Source organism: Mustela putorius, unplaced genomic scaffold (assembly GCF_011764305.1).
Source record: "Mustela putorius furo isolate JIRA1106 unplaced genomic scaffold, ASM1176430v1.1 tig00003972_pilon_pilon_pilon, whole genome shotgun sequence".
NCBI classification, from domain to species: Eukaryota; Metazoa; Chordata; class Mammalia; order Carnivora; family Mustelidae; genus Mustela; species Mustela putorius.
Window position 1 is genome coordinate 22,153,036 of NW_025422115.1, and position 22,376 is coordinate 22,175,411.

A 22,376-nucleotide genomic window follows, 5' to 3' on the forward strand; every position below is an offset into this window, starting at 1 on the left:
TGTCCATTGGCTTCTCTTTTTTCATTTCTGGCTGCCTGAGCTTACTGCTTACTGCAGAGTACACCTGCTGACTTCCGGCTCGTCATGTAAGACGTGCGTCGTGTTGCTCTCTCCTTACGGAAGCTTTCTCTGAACCACATAACTTTGTCTGTTTTGCCAGCTTGCCACCTGGAACTGTGCTCTGACCTCCGTCCTGCTGATTTGACGGGTGTTTGCCGGGGCCCTTCCCTAGCATGAGTTCTGTACGGCTTTGTTTCTCAGGCCTCACATGGATTGGCCCTCTGGGTATGTTTCTGAGGGGATGGCAGGAAAGATATCACACCGTTCGCCCCAGGGTGTTCCTTCGCTCTAGCGTGCAGCGACTCCTGTACTTGGTGGAACCTGGCTATCTGAATTGAGCCTTTCTTTGACTCTCTGTCTAAAGTCTTGATCTACTCTGGTTCCTTCCATTCATCCTAGACACATGACTTTCAACTGAAAAGCGTTCCGACATCGCGTCTGTGTTCATTTGTTGGCCTTTAGGTAACAGTACCTGTCACCTTCCCTCACCTCAGGAGGCATCCCCGAGTCCTCCCTCATCTGCCCACTTCTCTTTCAGTCCCTATGCAAGTCTTGTGTGTTCCCGTTCTCAAAACCAGCTTACATCCTTCCACTACTCTCCAAATAGTCTGATTTTGAGAATATCAATTGGATCAGGTTATTTTTTTTTTAATCTTTAATGGCTTCCTGTTGACCTAAGAATAATAACCAGAAACTTCGCTGTGATTTTTATCACTTTTTCCTCTCTTACTACACTGCAGCCACGGCCCTTGCCAAACACCTGATCTCCCCTACCTCGGGACCTTTGCACTTCCTGTTTCCTCTTTTTGAAATGTTTTCTTCTTTCCCAGTATTCACATGGTCGGATCTTCTCACCTGTTAAGATCTATCTGAGAGGTTTTTCCTACTACCCTATCTCAAATGACCGCTTCAGTCACTATCAGCACACAATAGTTTGATGTCTCCGCAGTAGGTATTAAAATCCATAATCATGTGTCTATTTACCTATTTATTGTCTGTTCCCACCGCTGCAGGAACCTCATCTGAAAATACCACCAAGCAATAACCTCCATGCCCAGCCCGTAGTACGCACGCAATGTAAAGTTGTTCTTTAATTATGAGACCGCTGTAACGGTGGTCCTCACCAGCTCTGTTCACCATCCCACATGCACTTCAGAGCCTCTTAATAGCCTCCGCCGCATCATTCCACTGAAACCACCACTGCGGAGTTTCACATCAACTTGTGAATAGCCAATATAATCCACAAGTTGCTTTTTATTGTATTTGTCCTCTCTAGAAGTATCTGGCATTATCTTGATATCCTCTTTTGCTGTAAAGCCTCTGGTTACCTGGGATACAGTTCTGATTCTTCTCCTTCCCACCTCCTGGGGCAGTCCTTCTTGTTCTGCTTTTCGGCCTCAGGGTCCACCCCTAAAATGTTGAAGCAGTGAGGATTTCTTCCACAGCCCCGTGTCTTCCTGCATGATTTCATTCATACTCACAGCCCTGAGGGCCACCTTTCTCCAGATGGTGGCCCTCGGATGACTGCTGTGTCACTGCAAAGACACCTGGGACTCCACTTTCTGCCACTGAACTCGTCTTTCCACCCTTTCAGCCCCAAAGACCGCATCCGACTTTGTCAATAAGTCCACCGCTGGGTGCGGGTGGTAGTGATAATCATGTTTATATGTTACAGACTTTAAACAGAGTAACTCAGCCACTAAACAACCCTGTATGCTTTTCCATTCAGTTATAAAGAGAGATAAGATTCTCGTCCAAAACACCAAAACAAGCCAGGTAAGATTTTAAAAAAGCCCATTAGAGGGTGCGTGGCTGACTCAGTTGGGAGAGCATGTGACTCTCGATCTTGGGGTCATGAGTTCAAGCCCCATGTTGGGTGTAGAGATTACTTAAATAAATTTAAACACTAAAATATAATAATAATAAAACCCCGTTAGGTATCTGAGCTCACAGAGAAACCAGTGTGAAATAAACTTGAGAAGGTGACAAACCACTCCTAAGAGAGAAGCAATCCTTGGCGGTTCTCAATCCCAACAGAGACAGAGACAGGGACAGTCTGCTGTGGGCGGGAGCACTTGAACTGTCCACTGGGGAGACTTGAGGTGGGGCAGAAGAGCTCAGAGAAACCTGTTCAAGGGGGTCTCTGCCTTCACAGGGCAACAGTGGCCAAGACACAGGGACCCAGGTGGGGAACTGGAATGCCAAGAGAATTCCTCGGAATCTTGATCAGTTTACTGATCTTTTCTATGTCCAGTCTGAGCTCCTCTCCTAAAATGTGCACATCAAGTCAGGTCAGTAGAAAATACCCAGACCGAAATACGAAGGGAAGAAGAGTTAACAGCGACGGAAGAATTGGAGATCTGTAGCTCGCTGTCAGTCTCATTGCGAACGCTTTTTACTTGTCACACCTCTTCACCCAAATACATGTTTTTATCTCCACACCAACATCCAATTCTCCAGCTCTCCAGACAATCCTGGGTACTCTTCACTTCCGTTCTGTTCTGACGGGAGCTCCCTGGAGTCACGTCAGCCTCCTCAGGCTGAAGGGCTCCGTCCCAGGGGACTGATGGGACATCAGATACCAGCCGAGAGCACTGAGAACCCGCACTCATGTCTGATGTGGCCTTAAAGTGGAGTTCCCACAGGTGCCCCCACCTTCAGTTTGGGTAATTCGGCAGAACAGCTCCTAGAGTGCAAGAACACACTTTCCTTACCTTTACTGCTTTGTTGTAAAGGACACAAATGAACAGCCAGATGAAGAGGTAAATAGAGCTGGAAGGGCCCCTAGCCTGGGAACTTCTTGTCCCATGGACCCGGGCTGTGCCACCAACCCAGCTGCTCTTCAAACCCCATGGTTAAGGGATTTTTATGGAGGTCTGATTACTAGGTGTGACGGATGGAATCACTGGCCATTGGTGATGAGCTCCATCTCCAGCCCCTCCCCACTCCCTGTGCCCCGAAGGAGAGGGCTGAACATTCCAACCCTCTAGTCAATAGAGGGTTGGTCTTTCTAGCACCCAGCACCTCCTTCCCCTGTCCCAGGGCTGTCTGAGAGTCCACCAGGAGTCACCTTGTTCGAATGAAAGACATTCCTTGCACTCTAGAAATTCCAAGAGATTTAGGATCTCTCTGTCAGAACCTGGTGACAGAGACCAAATATACATTTCTTATACCCCATTCACATACACCTCATTGGCATCCCAGAAAGAAAGAAAAAGAATGGGCCAAAGGAAATGATTCAAAAGATAAAGGGCAATAACTTTCCAAAATTGATTAAAGTGATCAATCTATAAATCCAAAAATCTCTAAACTGTAACCGGGATAAATATGAAACAAGCCATAGCCCAGATATGCGATAGTCAAACTGCTCAAAACCAAAGAGCAGATCTTAAAAGCAACTGGGTGGGGAGAGGGTATTAAAGTATTAAAAAAAAAAAAAAACCACCACGGTATGTGGGAGAATAGTGATAAGAATTATCACTGACTTGTCTGCAGAAACACTGGAGGCCAGAGATTGTGAGTGATACAGCATCCTCAGTTTGGGGGGAGGGGGGAGGCCTGCCAAGCAAACATTCTGTACCTGGCAAAAATTGTCTTAAGTAGAGATGTCTGGGTGGTCTACTCAGTTAAGCATCTGCCTTCAGCTCGGGTCATGATCCCTTGGTCCTGGGATCGAGTCTCCCATCCGGCTGCTTGCTCAACGGGGAGGCCCCTCCCCCTGCTTGTTCTTTCTGATAAATAAATAAACATGTTCTTTCTGATAAATAAATGAAATCTTTTTAAAACATTTTTTTCTTCAATAATAAAGGTGAAATAAAGACATTCTCAGACAAAAGTTGAGAGAATCTGCCAGATCCATAGCATAAGACATGCTAAAAGAAATTCTAAAAAGACTACTGTCCTTTAAAGTAAAAATAATAAATATTGTGCTTATAGCATATGAAGATGTTAAATATAAGGCAACAAGAGTATGGAGGGTGGAAGGGAGATACACAGAATTAGATTGTCCTACATCACAAGTTGCTCATGAAATAGCATATTATGTGGAAATAGACCATTTATAGATTCATATTATAATCTCTAGAGAAGCCATTAATAAAGGTCACACAAAAAGAAGTACAGCTAAAAATTCAATGCAAAAGAAAAAAATAGAATAAAAGAAAAAAAGTGATTTATTCAAAGGAGGGAGAAAAGGAGGAGCAGAGAAACAAATGCCAAGACAGGAGACGTAACACCGGCTGTATAAATGATGACGTCACATGTCATTACTTCTAGTAGTTACATGTTTTATGGACTCCATAGAGCATAGTACGTTTCTGCATATGCTATCATGTATGACCTGTAACGTTTTGCAGTTTTTTTTTTAAAGATACTCTATTTATTCATTTGATAAACAGAGTTCATAAGTAGGCAGAGAGAGGAAGGGAAACAGGATCTCCGCTGAGCAGAGAGCCCGATGCAGGGCTCGATCCCAGGACCCTGGGATCCGACTCGAGCCAAAGGCAGAAGCTTTAACCCACTGAGCTACCCAGGTGCCCCGGTTTTGCAGTTTTTACCGTTTTTGTGCCTTGTTTCCTTTTTGTATCAGCTAGACCCTCCAGTACAATGTTGAATAGTAGTGGTAAGAGTGGACATCCAGGCCTTGTCCTTAACGCACGGCTGAAGTTCAAGAATAACAACCAAAATGTCAGTGGGGCTGTGGTGCAACTGGAATTGGATGTGTTTCTGATGGGAACATAAGTGCTGTGGCTACTTAGAAGGGCTCTTCTCTGTTTTCAGATAAGTTATACATGCATCTGCCTTGTGACTTAGTGTGCCCTCTTAGGTGTTTATCCAAGAAACATTAAAATCCATCCTTATGGAAAGACTCATGCAATATGTCTTATTTATAATAGCCAGAACTGGAAACAATCCTCAGCATGAGAATGGACAGAGTAAAATATGTGTACAATGGAATACCATACAGAAGAAATAACTACCAAATAATATAGATTGATTTCAAAAGCATTGTTAAATGATAAAAGCCAGGACACAATAGAGGGTTGAAGTCCAAGGACAATCCAAACTAAGCTGGGAAGGAGAAGTTATAAATTGTTTGCCTGGGATGGGTACAAGTGTGAAGTGGAAATGGGCATGAGGGAACTTTCTGGGGTTATGGAAGCGTTCTGTGTCTGGTTTGGGGCCATAGGACAATAGTTAGAAGAGATTGTGAACTGTCAAAACTCATTGAACTGAAAATCTATACACTGCACTTTATTGTAAGATAATTATACTTTAGTAAAATATGTTATTTTTTTGAATATTTCTGAGGCCCTGTGTTATAGGTACTGAAGTTATTCCCAGCTTCCAAATGAGAGAACTGAGGCAGAGCGAGGTCTGTTGACTTGCCCAGTGAAGCACAGTTCTTCGCAAAAGCAGGGTGGTCTGGATGGTCTGGCTGAACAGCCTGCCCTCTTGCTCCCTATGCTCATCCCGCACCCTGGCCCTGCGGTTCATTCCCTGTCATGGACTTTATTCTTCAGATAAGCTCATATATGTAGCAAACCCCAAGGTTAATAATTGTACAAGGCCAGTCACCACAGCACTGCTGGTGAGTAGGGCTCTGGCTGTGTTATTTATGGTGCACTCTCTCGGTATGATACAATAAAGGGAAGGAGCCAGCTTGAGAAAACCTTGTGTATTTCGTTGGATGATTTCCTACGTATAGGGTAGAGTGAAAAGAATCAGAGATAGGAACTGTATGCCACTATCTCTGTCAAAAATAAAAGAAGGGGCCAGGGGACACTGTATGTACCTGCACTCATGTAAACCTAGAGCATTTCTGAAATGAGACCTGAGGAGCTGGTGAGGTTAGTTTCCAGGGAGAGGAATTGAAGATCTGGGCGGAAGGGACATTCTGGAGTGCTCCTGTTCTGTACATCTTGGGTAATGAGGCATAAGAGTCTATATTACCTATTCAAAAAATGAATGAGTACAGATCCAATTTGGAAATGATTGAAATAGCTCATCGCACATACAGTGGCCTGAGCTGACAGAAGCCGGCTTCAGACTCCTCCCCTTGTCCCTCTCCCTCCTGTCAGTCAAAGCCCTGTGGCTTTTGCGCGGCAGCCTCCGAGTGGAGCCCCCCCCCCTTCCTCTGGGACCATCTCCCTTCCCTATTTGCTTCCCTTCCTCGTTTGCCTTGTCTGCCCATTTCCCTCCGTCCGGCCGCGCTCTCACTCGTGCTGTTTCCCGGGGTTTGCCTACAAAGCCACATCCGCTTCCACTGTGCAAGCTCCTTAAAAACCGAGCCGGCTGACTCCTCCATCGCTTGTTAAGGGGCTGGTAGCTGACAGAGGCACCCCAAAGGTCTGTTGCCTGCTTCTAGAATTCACCTCTACAACAGAGGAGATAACACCATCTCTTTCCCTTCAGTGGCTCCCCTTGACTTGTAGCTGCCTTTCCCAAAAGACCATCTGTGAATGACTTGAGATGCTGCACAGATGAACGTTTTAAATTTATATCGAGTATTTTATTGTCTGTTAGGCAAAATAAAAGTAGTCCATGAAACTGGTGGGGTTTTAATTTCACGTATATTGTTGTCTAGACAAGGCAAAGTTAAGAAATTCGAGAGCCTTTTTATTTTTACAGTAAGACAGACAGATGGAACTCATATAGGGCAGAAATGGTAATGATGGTGGAGCCCTGGCCTGGGGAGCTGCTAACGTGCAAGAAACGGGGCCTCACATAGAGCAGTCGTGCATCCGTGTTGAGTGCAGTGGCTTGCTGACCTTCGCCCGCTGCCTGTCACCACCCTGCCCAGAGCCTTTTCTGTGGCTACTGAACTGCACTCCCCGCCCTGGCCTGCCCAGTCTAACCGTGGAGAGCCACGGGAATCTCCTTGTACATTCACAGTTCTGTGCTTCGGTTCCTGCTGTTTCTCTTTACAGACTGTGACCCCCTCCTCCCTTGGGTCCTGTTCCTATCAGCCAGGCAGACTCCCTCCTTCTGGGTTCCTTTCCCGAAGCCCTCCCTACTGTATTAAGTGTCTTGTTGCTGCTCTAACGAGTTGCAGCAAACTTAGTGGTTTACAAGAACACAGGCTTATCGTTTATTGTTCTGGAAGTCAGAAGTCTGAAGTCCAGTTCGCTTGCTCAGGGTTGAGGTGTTGGCAGAATTGCTTCCTTCCAGAACCTCTGAGGAGAGAATCTGTTCCCTTGCCTTTTTCCATTTCTAGCGGCTGCCTTGGCTTCATCTGTCTTCAGGACACATTGTTTTGGTCTTAACTTCCATCTTCATGTCAACCCTCTTCCCTGGCTCCAACTTCTCCACCTGTTAGAAGGACCCTTGTGATTTCACGGGGCCCACCTGGGTCATCCGGGATCTTCCCCACCGCATCTCAAGATTCTTCACCTAAACACATCTGCAAAGTCCTCTTTGCCCTAGAAGGTAACATAATCACAGCTTCTCGGGTTGGGGTGTGGACATTCTTTGGAGCAGGAACATTATTCAGCCTCCCACACCTGGCGTCACCACTTTCCTAGGTACTTGGACTTGGCTTTCCCTCGGTGCTCCCACAGTTCTTTCCACCCTTCAGGAGCTCACTGAGTATCTGCTTTTTAATTGTCTGTTCACCAACCAGTTCCCCTACTGTGAGGCGTCCAGGGGCACAGACGGAGTTAGACTCCTGTTGCTTGTGAGCCCCATTCCTGCCCTGCAGTAGAAGGGAGTTCCCCGCCCCGGAGGAGATGGCCCCACAGTGCTGCCGCTCCAAGGGTTCTAGCTGCGCCACTCACTGGCTCTGTGTCCACCGTGACTTGTCTGCAAAATGGCTATGAATAGTCAAACCCAACCCAAGAGACTCACGGTAAGGACTGAAAGGGTCATACATGTAAAAGTATGAGAAAAACTGACAATAATGAACACTTTGTCAGGGCAGCTAGCTGGCTTCATCGTTGTAGGTTTTACTTACGACCTGAAAGCTTTTATATTACTCTAAGTTATTCTTGACAAACTTAGGAAAGGGGGAGCTAGCCTGTTAAGTTTAGTTATTTTTACATTTAAAGTAATGTTTTCCTTGATTTTAAATATTTTTTTCAAAAGTTGTTAAAATGGCAAAAGCATAGAAGGTCCTAAGGGATCTGCCTAGGGTGACCATGAACCTGTGGAACAAACCAGCTGCTGTGCAGTGACTGCTGAGAAGGAAGCGCTCTGCGGCGTGATCGTGAACCCTCAGACCTGGTTACCTTAAGAGATAGATGCTCATGGTTGAAGGAAGGGTTAAAGATAGATGAGACTGTGGAGCCCACATGGCTTATGTGGAATTTATGGAATTTATGGAGACTCAGAGACTTGTGGCTCTTTGAACCACTCTAATGGAAGCCACGTGTGCCCTGAAATCCACTTAATTCTTCCTGAGCACCTGTCAAGTTCCTGGCACTGTCCTAAACTCTTCTGAAGACCCCTGGGTATGTCCTCTAGAGGAATGACCAGATTTCACATACTCACAAACTTCTTATGTCTCAATCTTGGTGCATCCAGTGGCATTTCTGTCTCTCTATATCACCTAGAGATACAAGCATTGTTTGCATGAGATTTAGAGTTGGCTAAAAGTTAATTTTAAAATATGTTGAGTTGTTCATCCTTAAAAGGCACCACGTAGCATCGTAGGGATGATAGCATCCCCTGTTCCGTTCCAAGGAAAAGATGTGCAGTCAAGTGAGGTGCTAGAATATTGTGGCAGGGCACACCTGTGTTCCGAGAGAGCTCACCAAGTCTGCTACAGTTAAAGAAAAGACACTTTTAAAACACCTTGTGGCAAGTATTTTCATTGGGAACACGTAGTCTGACCGAGGATCATGGCTACTTGGTGTGCATGGAAGTCATATTTTTAGAATGTCCTGAAAAATGGAGAAGTATATGAAAGGCATTCTAGCTTTAGGAAATAATGCTAGTGGGGATTTTAGATTAAAGAGGTAATAAGATCTGCCTAGCAGAGTGAAGAGAGATGGTTTAGTAGTGAAAAATAAGGTTATCAGACAAGTAAATGGCAGGCTGGAAAATAAAAATGTATCATTTGGATGGCAGGAAGCCATTGCCTGTTTTTCAAAAAGCAAGATATTGAAGTTATCATACCCTCCGCATCATTTAACTTGACTGCTAAAGGAGCGATCCTGGAGCTCAAGTGATGATGGGAGGGACAAATTGTAGTAGTCCTGCTCAAAGATTAGGGTCCAATTTATGAATTTATCTCAGGGGTTGAGGTTCAAGTGTAGATCAAATATAAAATAAAGAACCAGACAGTTCTACAAAACTGGATGCAAGTAACAAAGGACAAAGTAGTGGCAGACCAGCCTGTGTTCTGAGGAGAGCAGACATAATGTTCTGATTTGAGAATGTGGAGTTTACGACCACTGTTGGGGGGTGTGGGAAAGCCCTGCCTTCACCACAGTTAAGTATAAGATGGTGACAGAGTATCCGGAGTCTGTATAGTTCAGCTGAAGTCAAAAGTGCTGGCCTTACAGACAAAAATGTGAATCTAGGGAAGGGATGCATCCCAGTGAGTCCTGCAGGAGACCTGCCGCACGCCCCCATAGCAGTCCCCTGGGCCACACCCCCTCCTATGTCGGGCCCCAAAGCCAGGTGTTACCACTATGTAGACTAACCAAAGCAAACACTGAAAAGGAGGAATTAGTTCTTAGAGGTGTGATAGGCCAAGATTTCAAGCTCTCAAAAGTCAACAGAGAATCCCGTTGCAATAAAGAGGCATTCGTAGGGCTCAGGGGAGGTGAGGCAGGTACAGTCATCTCCCATGGCCACTGTAGCTGGGGCCTCAGGTGGGAAGGAGCTCCTGACTCAGCACATGAGCCAGGAGAGCCCATAAAGTGCCACAGGTGCTTCCTGAACAGAATTCCAGAGATGCGAGTGATGGAGGGACATGGTGGTTCGAAGTGGCTGCCCAGTGTTGCCTTGTGCCCTTTGACTAGGAGAGAGCTTAGAGCTGGTACCTGGACAGGAGTGGACAGGAAGGCCCCCCACCCCACTTGTTGAACCACATCCCTCACATCCAAGAGGCTGCTCACCTGACTGCAGGTGGAGAGCGAGGGTCTCCTGTGATTTCAACTCTGCCCGCGTTTCGGATGCCCGAGCACTTTATGCAGTGCTTGGCCAAGATGCCGAGCACTGTTGAAGTACTGGAAAAGTGGAGTAGTCAATGGGAGCATGGTAAAATGTTTTGTCAGGAATCTAGGGTAGCATGGAAAAAGGTAGATGAGGAAGATACCCCAGTTACAGAGGAAGGACAGCAAGATCCCTGCCTACATGGAGCTTACATTTTCCCTGGCTTAGACAGGTAAATTAAGACACGCAAATAAGCCAGTCAGACATCGAGTACCAGTACGATAGTAGGCATCCTGAAGCCAAAACAGGACAGTGTGTGACTTGCAGAGTGGAGTCAGAGCGGGGAGCTGCCTGGTTTGGGGGCACTGCACGGGCTTCTGCCATCATTGACATTTTGAACTCAGACCAGAAGAATGAGGAGCATGTAGCCACAGGTGAGCGGGGGGGGGGGGGATTCCAGGCAAAGGAGCAGTCAGTGTAAAGACAGAAGGAGGCACAGGTGGAGAGATTTGAGACTGGGAGCAGAAGACCCTGGCTGACTGTGGTGGCCCAGACAGGACATGCTGATCATGATCGGGCAGCACGATGGAAAGGACCTCTCTGACTCCGCTAAAGTCAGAAGAGCAGAAATCACAGCCAGTGTGAACAGCAGGGTGTTGATTCTCAAGTTGGAAGGGTTGACTGGGAAACACGTTGGGGGACTGAGAGCTTATGATCTCTGTTGTCCATGAGAAGGCTGCTGCCCTGAGAAGGAGGGTAGTAGGAAGTAGGAAGGGGCTGGCAAGAAGTCATAGGAAGAATGAGGAGTAATTGCTGTGTGGAGCGAGAGCCCGAAGAGGTGGCCTAGCTTAAAAAAGGACAGTCTTCCTACTGGTCCACGCAGCTTTGTGGCTTTCCTCCAGCTAGACAGCTGCCCCACCCCCAGAAGAGAAGCAGGTACAGAGGTGCGTGGGTCCCTTCTGGGTGGGTAAGACAGAAGGACAGACAAGATTCTTAAGGAACTGGCAGTGTGGACAAGTGATGCTGGGATAAAAGACAAGAAGCCAACAGCTCTGGACCCAAGAAGACCCAAGTAGAGAGCTTTGGGCTCACCAGAACTCAGTGTAGACAAGATGGAGGTGTGTTGAGAGTGACGATGCCAGGGAGGCTAGAAGCTTGGTCTCCAGTCAGACAGAAGGTTGGCTTTAATCTTTAAAATACTTTCATTGCATTATAGCTGCCATTTTGTGTGTCTTTCTCCTGAGTAATGAATCCATGTGTTCATTAAAGGAGAAATGGTTGGCAGGTAGCTTGAACTTCAGTGAATTCTGATCCTGAAATAAAACATTTCCTTTTTTTTTTTTTTTTTAACAAATTTTTTTTATTTATTTGACAGAAATCACAAGTAGATGGAGAGGCAGGTAGAGAGAGAGAGAGGGAAGCAGGCTCCCTGCTGAGCAGAGAGCCCGATGCGGGACTCCATCCCAGGACTCTTCAGATCATGACCTGAGCCGAAGGCAGTGGCTTAACCCACTGAGCCACCCAGGCGCCCCGAAACATTTCCTTTTAATTGTTGCATTTATCTTTCTCAGCTTTTTGTCTGCTTGAAGCCTGTTTCTTCTCTTGCTCTTTGAGCAGCCAAAATGGTTGTGTTGGATGCATTGGCTGTGTTAACAGGCCTCTATTGGACGCCTGTTGTCACTCCTAAATGTAACACCACAGCCATAATTGATGGAGAGTTGAGTTGTAAGCTTTTATGACTAATTGCAAAGTCTAAACTAAAACATTTCCTGGAGCTGCCTTTAAATACTAATAATAATACCTTGTATAGGTTTAGTGCTTTACAATTTACAGAGCACTTCCGCATATATCATATCATTTAATCCTCACAATAAACAAGGCTTTTTGAATGCTTAGATCTTTCCTAAGTGAGAAATCATGTTGCACATCCTGATTTAATCCTGGTGGGTCGCCGAAGTTCTTGATACAGTAACCACTTACCGAGCACCTTCTATGCAGAAAGCACTTTACTAAGGATACCAAGGGGTAAATCTCCTGTAAATAAATATCCAGTAAATGGCACCTCTCCAATAAATGTGATCTTGCTTCCTAGTCTTTTTTCCCTTCCTCATCATAGTCACCATTTCGGAGACTGCTAGCTAACCCATAAATTGATATAAATATTGCTGGGGATTCATTGTATCAGAGTTAAAGTTTTTACAGCTAAGGATTCTGATACTTGTCTAAGCTCAATGATTCTTCAGAAAGTCATCCTATGGATTTCAGTTTGCACTTTCTTGAAGAACTTGCACAATTAGTTGACTCTCAAAAAATACTTCAGACATCCAGCAGATTTGAAAATGCCTAGCCATCGCGTTCATGTCCTGATTATGATGATTAGGGTATGATTCCAAGAGTACAACTCGGCCCTTGGCCCCCGAAGGCTCGTTAGGGAGTACAGAAGAAGGCATAATCACCTCCGGGTTCTGCAAGGCGCCCGGAGGACAGAGAACTTCCCAAGAGGGAGCTCTGTAAGGCGGAGGTGGAAGACGGCACTGGAGCCGAGCCAGCCCTGAGACTTTGAACCTGTGTCCAGGAGTCCTTTCATTCCAGGCACATGCTCTGGGCCCCTGTGGCTCCTCACACGTTCTCCAAAAAGTAGAAGACCTCCAAATGATAGGAACCTTCAAAGACCCGCGGGCAGAGCAGCCCTTCTGAGTAAGCAGGGTAACCTGCATACCATCCTTCCAGGCCCAAAGGGCTGATGTGGCCTGGCAGGTTAGCCGAGAAGCTGTTCTGGTTCGAGACTCAGAAGTGGTCACTGCGGGCATCGCCGCTCCGGCCACCTTCCCGCTCCTGGTTTGGCTTCTTAATTTTATGAACTCTGGTGTTACATTACCTCCTATTCATGTGGTTTGGGACTGTGGGTGGACAAACCCCAATGGCCCAGTGTGTTTTACTAGTGCACTCATTTCCCGGACACACAGGTTTTTCCAGAAGTTTTCCCATGATACCGTCTCTTTAAATAACCTCTTCTGCGTTTTTTATAAGGGAGGCTGATGTCTGGATTGCCAAATTATCTCTTGGTTCTTTTGATAATGGAGCTTAGGCGATCACAAACCAAAGACCTCTTCTGGGCGGATGTGCCTAAAGCTTTATTTTGACCCAGAATATGCAGCCAGCCTCTGAGCATCCCCTAAACACTGCCAAGAGGACCAGTGAGGGGCGAAGGCGGAGCGGGAGTTTGGGCATTGAGTCTGAGCGCCGTGTCCGACTGGGGCTGCGGCATCGTGCTTTCAATAACTCTGTTCTGATCATTTAGGTCTCTCTTTGTAGGGCATCTTTTATGACCAAGACTGTCCAGTACCAAAATGAGCTACATAAATTCCTAATCTGGGATACAGCTGGACAAGAACGAGTAAGTCGCCCTTTAATTTACTATGTGTTTTTCTGAGGCCCACATTAAAGCTCCGACCCAACCCTCCATGTCCTTGTCATCTCCCGTTACTCAGTTCTCTGCCGTGCACCAGAGACACATTTATTTCCATTTGCGTCGGCCAGCCTTTTTCTTTTCAATTAGAGCCACAAAGTCCACTGATGGAAAAAGTGATAATGAGCACTGAGGGCATTTTAGACTTTTTAGTGTCTTAAAGTAAATGCTGACTAACAGGCCTGATAAAATCCCACTCAGAGCATTGTGTGTAATTTGGGGCTCCATCCTCTAGCAGAGATATAAAAGAATTAGTGGTAGAAAGGGAGAGTTAAGCACATCTCATTTATAGCTGCCTTTTAAAAGCTAAAGAGGGAACTTTACAGCATATAAAGTTTGAGATTTAAGTGAAATGAATGAGCTAGCACAGAGCTGAGCGATAGGTACTTAATAAATGCCTGATGATAAAATTGTCCCAGATGGTTATCTGCTTCTGGAAGGGCCCGGACCAGAGGTGGAGTCTGGGCCATGACCTCCCTGTGCAGGTGGGACCTGCTGAGGCCGGTCCACGTCAGACCAGGGCTGGGGAGGCAGGGCCGGGAACAGACACTTCTGCTGCCTCGTTTTCCCTCTGGGCCCGACGTCTGCTTTCCCTGTTGAGGTGCGTCTGGCAGCCGCCCCATTATTCAGCTGCTGTTTAATTTTGTTTTCAAACAGTACTATCAGAACAGAACATCTGATGGATGCACAGTGCTATCCGTAAGCTCTTAAAAGTATACCAGAAGTAATCAGGAGAAATAGTCTGTCATCACGGTCTTATCTAAGACGGCATAGATACTGTGTGTGGTATAAAATCTGACAAGAATCATCACAGACAAATGGGGGAAGACAAAACAAGCCATTACTGTTGTCCTAGATGTAGACACCATACATTTGTACAGATTGAACGTCTTAAGTTTGCTCTGTTTGGTTTCTTCTGGGTTTTTGTTTGTTTGTTTGAATACCCGGATGCCATGCCCCGCACCTGCTCACTCACCTGAGACACACCTGCTTGATTTCCCGGCCGCACTCCTACTCTGTTGGTGTTGTGCCTCTAGAACGGAGGGTTTAGGACAGCTAGACCCTTTGCTAACCAGCCCTCTTCCATCCGTCACAAGCATTGCTTCCCATAGTCTCCGTGAATATATCTATAGACACAGTCTTGCTGTCTGGCCCATTAGCCAAGAATGCCTGTGGCTCTTCGTACCAGTAATACATGCACCTTTCCTTGAATCCCAAGTTTCAGTTACCCCCTCCTATATATTCAGTGATACAGCAAAACCCTCCTCATAAAGAACCATGCTATAACAGCGGCTCCATGACCCTCGGCGTCAGAGCCTTCCGCAGTGTACATGGTGCTACAGAGCATCTCTGTGCTCGAGAACATAAAGAATGACACAAGGCTCCACGCCTCTCCCTTACTGCTGCCGGAATAGCAGGCTTCTTGTAAGTTTTGGCATTAGCTGGTTCGCCTGCCTCTTGTTTCCCCACTTCTCATTGACTCTGCACCAGGGGTAGTTGCTCTAAGATGCAAACCTGCCTCACCTCTACCTGCCAGGCTGGCCTGGGGAAACTGCAGGCAGACAGGCAGGGGTCGGGAGGGCTGCCCAGGGGAAGCCTGAGCTGCAGAGAGTGTCGGGAGAGGAGCCCCTGCTGGGGAGCAGCCACTCCAGCCAGGGGTTACAAGGCAGGAGTGCGCGTGCAGGCTGGCCAGATCACAGGGCTGTAGTGAAGCGGAACGTCTGACAGCTAACCACACATGGTCGGACACGCCGGGAGCCTCATCCCAGACACAGCCGACTGCCAGTTGACGCTGCTGGGCAAGGCCTTGAAGACCGGATTCGGCTGGACCCATTTTCAGTTCCCGCCAGTTTATCCTTTTGGACCAGACTGCTTGTAGTCCTCCAACCTGCTGGAGGGCCTCACGCTCCCAGCCATGCCCTGTTCTTCTGTTCAGAATATTCTCCCTCCCACGTCAGCTGAGAAAACATATACACAGCCTTCAAAACGCGCCTCGGAGGTACCTCCGGGGGCCCTTTCCTAACCCTCCCTGCTGTGTTCTGACAAGTCACAGCTTTGCCATTTGCCCCCGCTGCTCAGATCTGCGTCTGGAGGTCACCTCTGAGTCCGCCCTCCTCGTCTGCCGCGCACCCTGTTCTCTCGGCGCGCCTCCCAGCGGTGTCTTCTCGCGCGTCATCCCGGTCGCCTCTCTCCGCCTCCACGGCCGGCCCTCTGCGCTCTGCCGCCCGGGACTCCCCAGAAGGTCCCGTGGCCCTTGAACTGGTCCCCGCCTTCCCCCTTCCCAGCCTTCCACCTGCATCACTTCTCCTCGCAGGACCTGGAAGGATCTTCTGAAAACAGGAATCAGATGCTCTCGTGTTCCTGCTTGCTACCCTGCAGTGACTTCTGCGCTCAGAATGGCCGGGGCCCGGACGGCGGCCTGCAGAGCCCCGCACGGCCTGCTCTGCCTTCTCGCCTCCGTTTGCCCTCCCGGCTCGTCCTCCCTCCCGCCCGCCGAGTTCCCGCCCGCCGGCCTCCATTCAGTGCCTCCGAGACCCCAAGGTCTTTGCCACTCGAGCGCTCGCGTACGTTGTTTCTTCTCCTGGAACTCTCCTCCCTCTGCACAGAGCGTGGCCAGCTGGCCCCTTCCCAGGCTTTTAGTCGCAGTCTCAGTGACACACCCTCAGAGTTTTCCCGAACCACCACCCCCCTCAGCCCTAAGCGGGGCCCCAGTGCATTCTCCATCACTGCCTCCCATTCATTTTCCTCAGGACCCTCATTACAAGCTGTAATCAGATGATCTGTCGGCTGAACTTGATTGACCGAGACACTGCCTCCAGCTCTTGCCACTGCCGTATTCCCACTGCCTGGCCAGAGCACTGATGCTCAGATCCCGGGCAAGCCGGTCAGTGAAGGAACACTTGAGAGGATTTCCTTGTGTCCTACGCAGTCTTTGACTGCCCCCACGCATGGGATTGTCTCCCCTATCCTTACTTGTCTGTCTTCTGATAGACTGTGAGCTCCTTGTGGGCAGGGACTGTATTCATGCCTGTGCTCTCAGCCCTTGGCACACAGTATTGATGTCCGTGGATTTCTGTCCGTTGATTGCCAGCCCTACTTTTGCCCAGATAAAGAAGGACAGATCCTCTACTCTTGCCACGTGAGTATTGCATGCCTCCAATTATAAATTTCTGGTATGTGCGTATGTATTGTTCCCTACAGTAGTAAGACTCATCGTGGAAGCAAGAAGCATCATAAAATGAGAATCCTTTCTGAAGAGATGACGGTTCAAACATCCTCCCCGTCGGACTCTCACGTGGGTTGCTGCCTGTGGTTTTGGCAGGTGGATTGTCTTTCTGATGGTCCAGTTGCGATTGATTTGCAGATTGATTTCATTAAGTCAATGAAAGTGATTTTGGAGAACTTCACAAGTGTCATGCAAAGCGCACCTGTGGTAGCAGTCTTGTTAAACGAAGGGGAAAATACTGATCAGGATGATGATACGAGTATTTCAGAAGATAATGATTTGTGGGCCAAAGAGTTAAGCAGCCTAGGAAAAACTGATGGAGTCCTCGGATATTTTTGTAAAAATTCCCTTTTTGTGATCAGATAGGAGAGTCAAGCATGAAATGAAAGATAGACATCGTATTGTGCTAGCGTATAGTTTCATCAGAAGAATCACAGTCAGGTCCTCAATCAACTTTGATTCAGTGTTCATTCAGAAAAGTACCTCCAGGTTGCAGTAATAAACCTAATATTTTTTCCTAGCATCAGATGAAATGCAACTTGTTCGGATAATTTCAATTTATTTTCTCAAGAGAGTGCCTTTGTTGGATCTTTCTGTCCCTATTTGCTATCCTAAATAAATTCATTCATTCCCCAATCATCCTTCACCAACAAGGACTCCCATAGTCGCATGGAGACAAGACCCATCACCAAGCACAGATGAGCACCACAGATACCATAGATAAACCATAAATGGAGCAAGAACATTTCAGATACTTGCCCAAGAAAGCTTAACAACTCCAATCAACTAGATAACTGCATCCAGCCCTCAGAGGCACATGAATCTTCACGTGTTCTTTCCTGATGATCACCTGCAGAGGTCAGAGCACCAGGAGGCACAAACTCAGTTATTGTGGAGTGAACAAGGAATTGTGCTCCTGTTGAAAATCAGGAAAATGGGGCGCCTGGGTGGCTCAGTTGATTAGGCGTCTGCCTTCGGCTCAGGTCATGATCCCAGGGTCCTGGGACTGAGCCCTGCATCAGGCTCCCCACACAGTGGGGGTCTGCTGCTCCCTCTCCCTGTGCCTGCCACTCATTTGCACACGCTCGCTCGCTCGCTCGCTCGCTCTCTGTCTCTCTCTCTAGCAAAAATAATTACATAAAATCATTTTAAAAATTTTTTTCAATGAAATCAGGAAAACATGTGGTAGCTGAGTATCTTCTGAGCTGGGATTGACGCTTCGTACTGTTGGCCAAATGCGGCCTGCTCCTGCTTTTATAAAGTTTTGTTAGAACACAGCCACACTCGTTTGTTTACGCACTGTCTGGAGAAACGTTGACTCTTCCGCAGTAGAGTTGAATAGTTGTGACAGAGATCACATGACCCACAAAGTCTAAAATACTTACTACGTGGCCCTTCCCAGAAAGGGTTTTGCCAACCTTGATCCGTTGGAGCAGAGATGTGCTCACATCCTTTGAGTCTGTGTTTTAAGCTGCCACTTTTTTTTCTTTACGCCAAAAGATCATGGAAAGAGTTTCAGTGTCCGTAAGGGCAGGGTGGCTTGTAAGGGACCAACCCTTCCGGAGAGAACACTTATACACAAACTCTGGACAGAACATCAAAAACAACTCTCCAAAGGCAGCGCCAGATGTAGTAGAGTGGGGGAGGCTCGGGTTCGTGTAGCTTTGTCCCCAGAGGGTGTGCTCTAGTCTCTGCCACATAGCACAGCTAGGACTCAGAAAGCCCTGGTTTTTAGCTTATGGTATTTGAGGGCAGAGTTCGATGCTGCTAGAGTTGCTGTGGGGAAGTCCCAGGAGAGATGGATCCAGCAGGGAAGGAAACTCCAAAATCTGCTTATAAATGCCCTCTGGCCTTCGCTTGACTCCCCACTGCAGGTGTATAGGGGAGACATCGAGGACCCCAACTGAAGAAAAACCGCTAGAGCAGCAGCAACACCGAGCGGAGAGACAGCTTGGGGCTTCCCCTGAAACTTCGGGAGGGCCAGGCTTTACCGGGAGAGACCATGCCCCAGAAGGACAAGCAGACCCAAGCAGGCCGACCCTCACCATGCATAAAGCCAACCTCAGGGTGATTGTCCAGGTTTGAACACTTCAGAGAAGATCATAGAAGCCAGATAGTTTAAATACACTCACAGACTTCAAAGAGAAGTAGTCTTACCAACTTCACTACACATGGGGACCCTCACACAGAAGGGAAACTAACGGTGGAACAAATTGAAATGCTAAAGCTGAAGACCCCGGGGCCCACAACGGGAAGCCCCTTGTGTGGCTGGCAGAACAGACCAGCCAGCTGGGGGAATGGAGAGTGGGGATCGTGAAGGGTCTCAGCACCAAGGGGACACATCCCTCAACCTGATGCGTGTGAGTAGAGGCCCGAAAGTTGTGAAGAGAGAGGGGAAACAAAAAGATACTTCAGGGGTGCCTGGGTGGCTCAGTGGGTTAAGCCGCTGCCTTAGGCTCAGGTCATGATCTCAAGGTCCTGGGATCGAGCCCCACATCAGGCCCTCTGCTCAGCGGGGAGCCTGCTTCCTCCTCTCTCTCTCTGCCTGCCTCTCTGCCTACTTGTGATCTCTCTCTGTCAAATAAATAAATAAAATCTTTAAAAAAAAAAAAAAGATACTTCAGAAAATTTCCCAAATATGGTAAAACCGATCGCTTTACAAATCCGAGAAGTTCTAACCAATCTCTTAAGTACAAAGGAAAGCACACAGATCGCTGGAATCCAGAGCCAAAGAGGAAAACTGAAAGCAACAGAGAGAGCAGACACCCTGCACAGGCAACAGCAGGGCACGTGGTCTCCAGCCTCTCGCAGAGATGGCGCAGGCCCCGAAACAGTGGGACACAAGCCTCGTGAAAGTGCTTGAAAGCATAAAGATGTCAATCTGCCAGAATTGGCTTTCAAATACCAAGTCCAAGGAATGACCTTTTTGGAGGAACAAAAGCTGAGAGGGCGCAGCAGCAGCCCCAGGAAGTTTTTCAAGCCTAAGGGAAGCACCACCAGGCAGTCACTCAAATCCACAGGAAGAATAAGAACTGCTAGAAGTGATAAATAGGAAACTCTATCTTTTTTTCTTCTTCTTTTTTTTTTTTTTTAAAGATTTCATTTATTTATTTATTTATTTATTTGACAGAGATCACGAGTAGGCAGAGAGGCAGGCAGAGAGGGGGCGGGAAACAGGCACCCTGCTGAGCAGAGAGCCTGATGCTGGGCTTGATCCCAGAACCCTGGAATTTTGACCTGATTGGAAGGCAGAGTCTTTAACCCACTGAGCCACCCAGGCGCCCCTAACTTTTTTTCTTCTTAACTTACTTACTGGCTGTTAATGTAAAAATTATAACATTGGATTATATGGCTTACAATATATGCAGATTTTAAATATTTGACAGCAGCACAGAGGATGGTGGGGGGGAAATTAGGCTCTTACAGCATTGTGATATTTTATGTGATGTGGTACATTTTAAATTCTAAGTAGACAGTGAGAAAAATGTATATTATAGTTATAAGAGCAACCACTTAAAAATACCAGAAGGTATAGCTAAAAAGCTAGTGAGCAAATTAATATATTAAAGTTGGATACTAAAAAACAGTTGATGCAAAAGAGGAGGAGGAAAGGAAAAATAGATTTTTTTTTTTTTTTTTCCTAAATGGCTCAGTCGGTTAAGCAGATATCTGCCTTTGGCTCAGGTCATGATCCCGGGGTCCTGGGATCAAGTCCCTCATGGGGCTCCCTGCTCGGCGGGGCGCCTGCTAATCCCTCTGCCTGCTGCCCCCCCGTGTTTGTCTCCCCTTGCTGCTTCTCTCTCTCTCTCTCATTCTTGTTCTATCTCAAATAAATAAAATCTTCTAAAAATATAAAAATAAACTAAATAGATGGAACAAATATAAAATAAACAGTGAAATGGTAAACCTTATAACTAGCACATAGTGGAGCCTGGTTTTTTATCCAGTCTGACAACTTCTGCCTTTTAAAAGCAGAATATTCATTTCCTTTACATTTAATGTACCTCCTCATCTAAGAGGATTACCTTCACTATTAAAACATAGCCTAAAAATAAGGGAATGGGAAAGGATATCCTATGCAGATCATAAGCAAATGGAAATTATTGCAGTTACATCAGTATCAACAAATCAGTATCAGTAAGGTAGACTTGAAGACAAGCGTGATTATCAGGAATAAAGAAAGCATGATAACACAGGCATGTTTGATAGTCTGTACTGATAGAAATATCTTATGTATTGGTAGGATGGTGTTTACATGGATATACATACACATTAGTCATTTTATCAAAACTTAAGATCTTTTATCTAACTTGATAAGCATGATAACACAGGCGTGTTTGATAGTCTGTACTGATAGAAATATTTTATGTATTGGTAGGATGGTGTTTACATGGATGTACATAGTCATTTTATCAAAACTTAAGATGGTGTTTACATGGATGTACATAGTCATTTTATCAAAACTTAAGATCTTTTATCTAACTTAACCGACTGAGCCACCCAGGCACCCCAAGATCTTTTATCTAACTTAAGATCTTTGCATTTTTTTACATGAATTTTACCCTGAAAATTTAAATGCTAAAGAAAACCAAAAACCCAGCAACCTTGTAAAGGATGTTGTCAGTGTAATAACATCAAAAATGAAAACCAAAAATTATATATCTGATAAGGGCTTAATACCCAAAATAAACAAAGAACTTATAACTCTGCACCCAAAAAGCAACAACAAGAAATAATCTGATTTTTAAATAGGCAGAGGAACTGAAGAGACATTTTTCCAAAAAAGACATACAGATGGTTAACAGATATATGGAAAGATGCTGAACATCACCAGTCACTAGGAAAACACAAATCAAAACCACGAGGAAATATCACCTCCCACCTGTCAGAATGGCAAGTATCAAAAAGACAAAGAGGGGCGCATGGGCGGCTCATTCGGTTAGGCGTCCTACTCTCACTCCCAGCTCAGGGTTTGACCCTCAGGGTCATGAGTTCAAGACCCACACTGGGCTCCACGCTGGGTGTGGAGCCTACTTTAAAAAAAAGAAAAAAGACAAGAAACAGCAAGTGTTGGCGAGGATACAGAGAAAAAGGAATCCTCTTGCACAGTTGGTGGGGATGTGAAATGGTGCAGCCACTGTGGAAAACAGCATGGAAGTTCCTCAAGAAATGAAAAATAGAACTACTGCATGATCCAGTGATTAATTCCGCTGCTGGGTATTTGCCCAGAGAAAATGGGAAACACTAATTCAGCATTATTTACAATAGCCAAGAATATGGAAGCTGCCCACATGTCCATCAAACGATGAATGGATAAAGAGGTATGCTGTGTGTGTGTACAAAATGGAGTATTTCTCAGCCATTTAAAAAAAAAAATGAGATCTTGCTATCCACAGCAGCATAGATGGAGCTAGAAGATATAATGCTGAGTGACAGAAGTCAGAGAAAGAAATACTGTATGATTTCACTCATATCTGCAATCAAGAAAGGGGGGGGCAGAAACAGACCCATAGCTACAGAGAA

General features: G+C 46.4%; 1 protein-coding gene across 1 annotated transcript in view; it reads left to right on the top strand.

The window, feature by feature from the left end:
- The window catches only part of RAB22A (RAB22A, member RAS oncogene family), a 56,443-nt gene that overhangs the window by 19,245 nt on the left and 14,822 nt on the right, over positions 1-22,376 (top strand). The window contains exon 3 of the mRNA XM_045070624.1: positions 13,474-13,555. Within this exon, the coding sequence (XP_044926559.1) occupies positions 13,474-13,555 (82 nt within the window). The remainder of the gene's footprint in view (positions 1-13,473; positions 13,556-22,376) is intronic.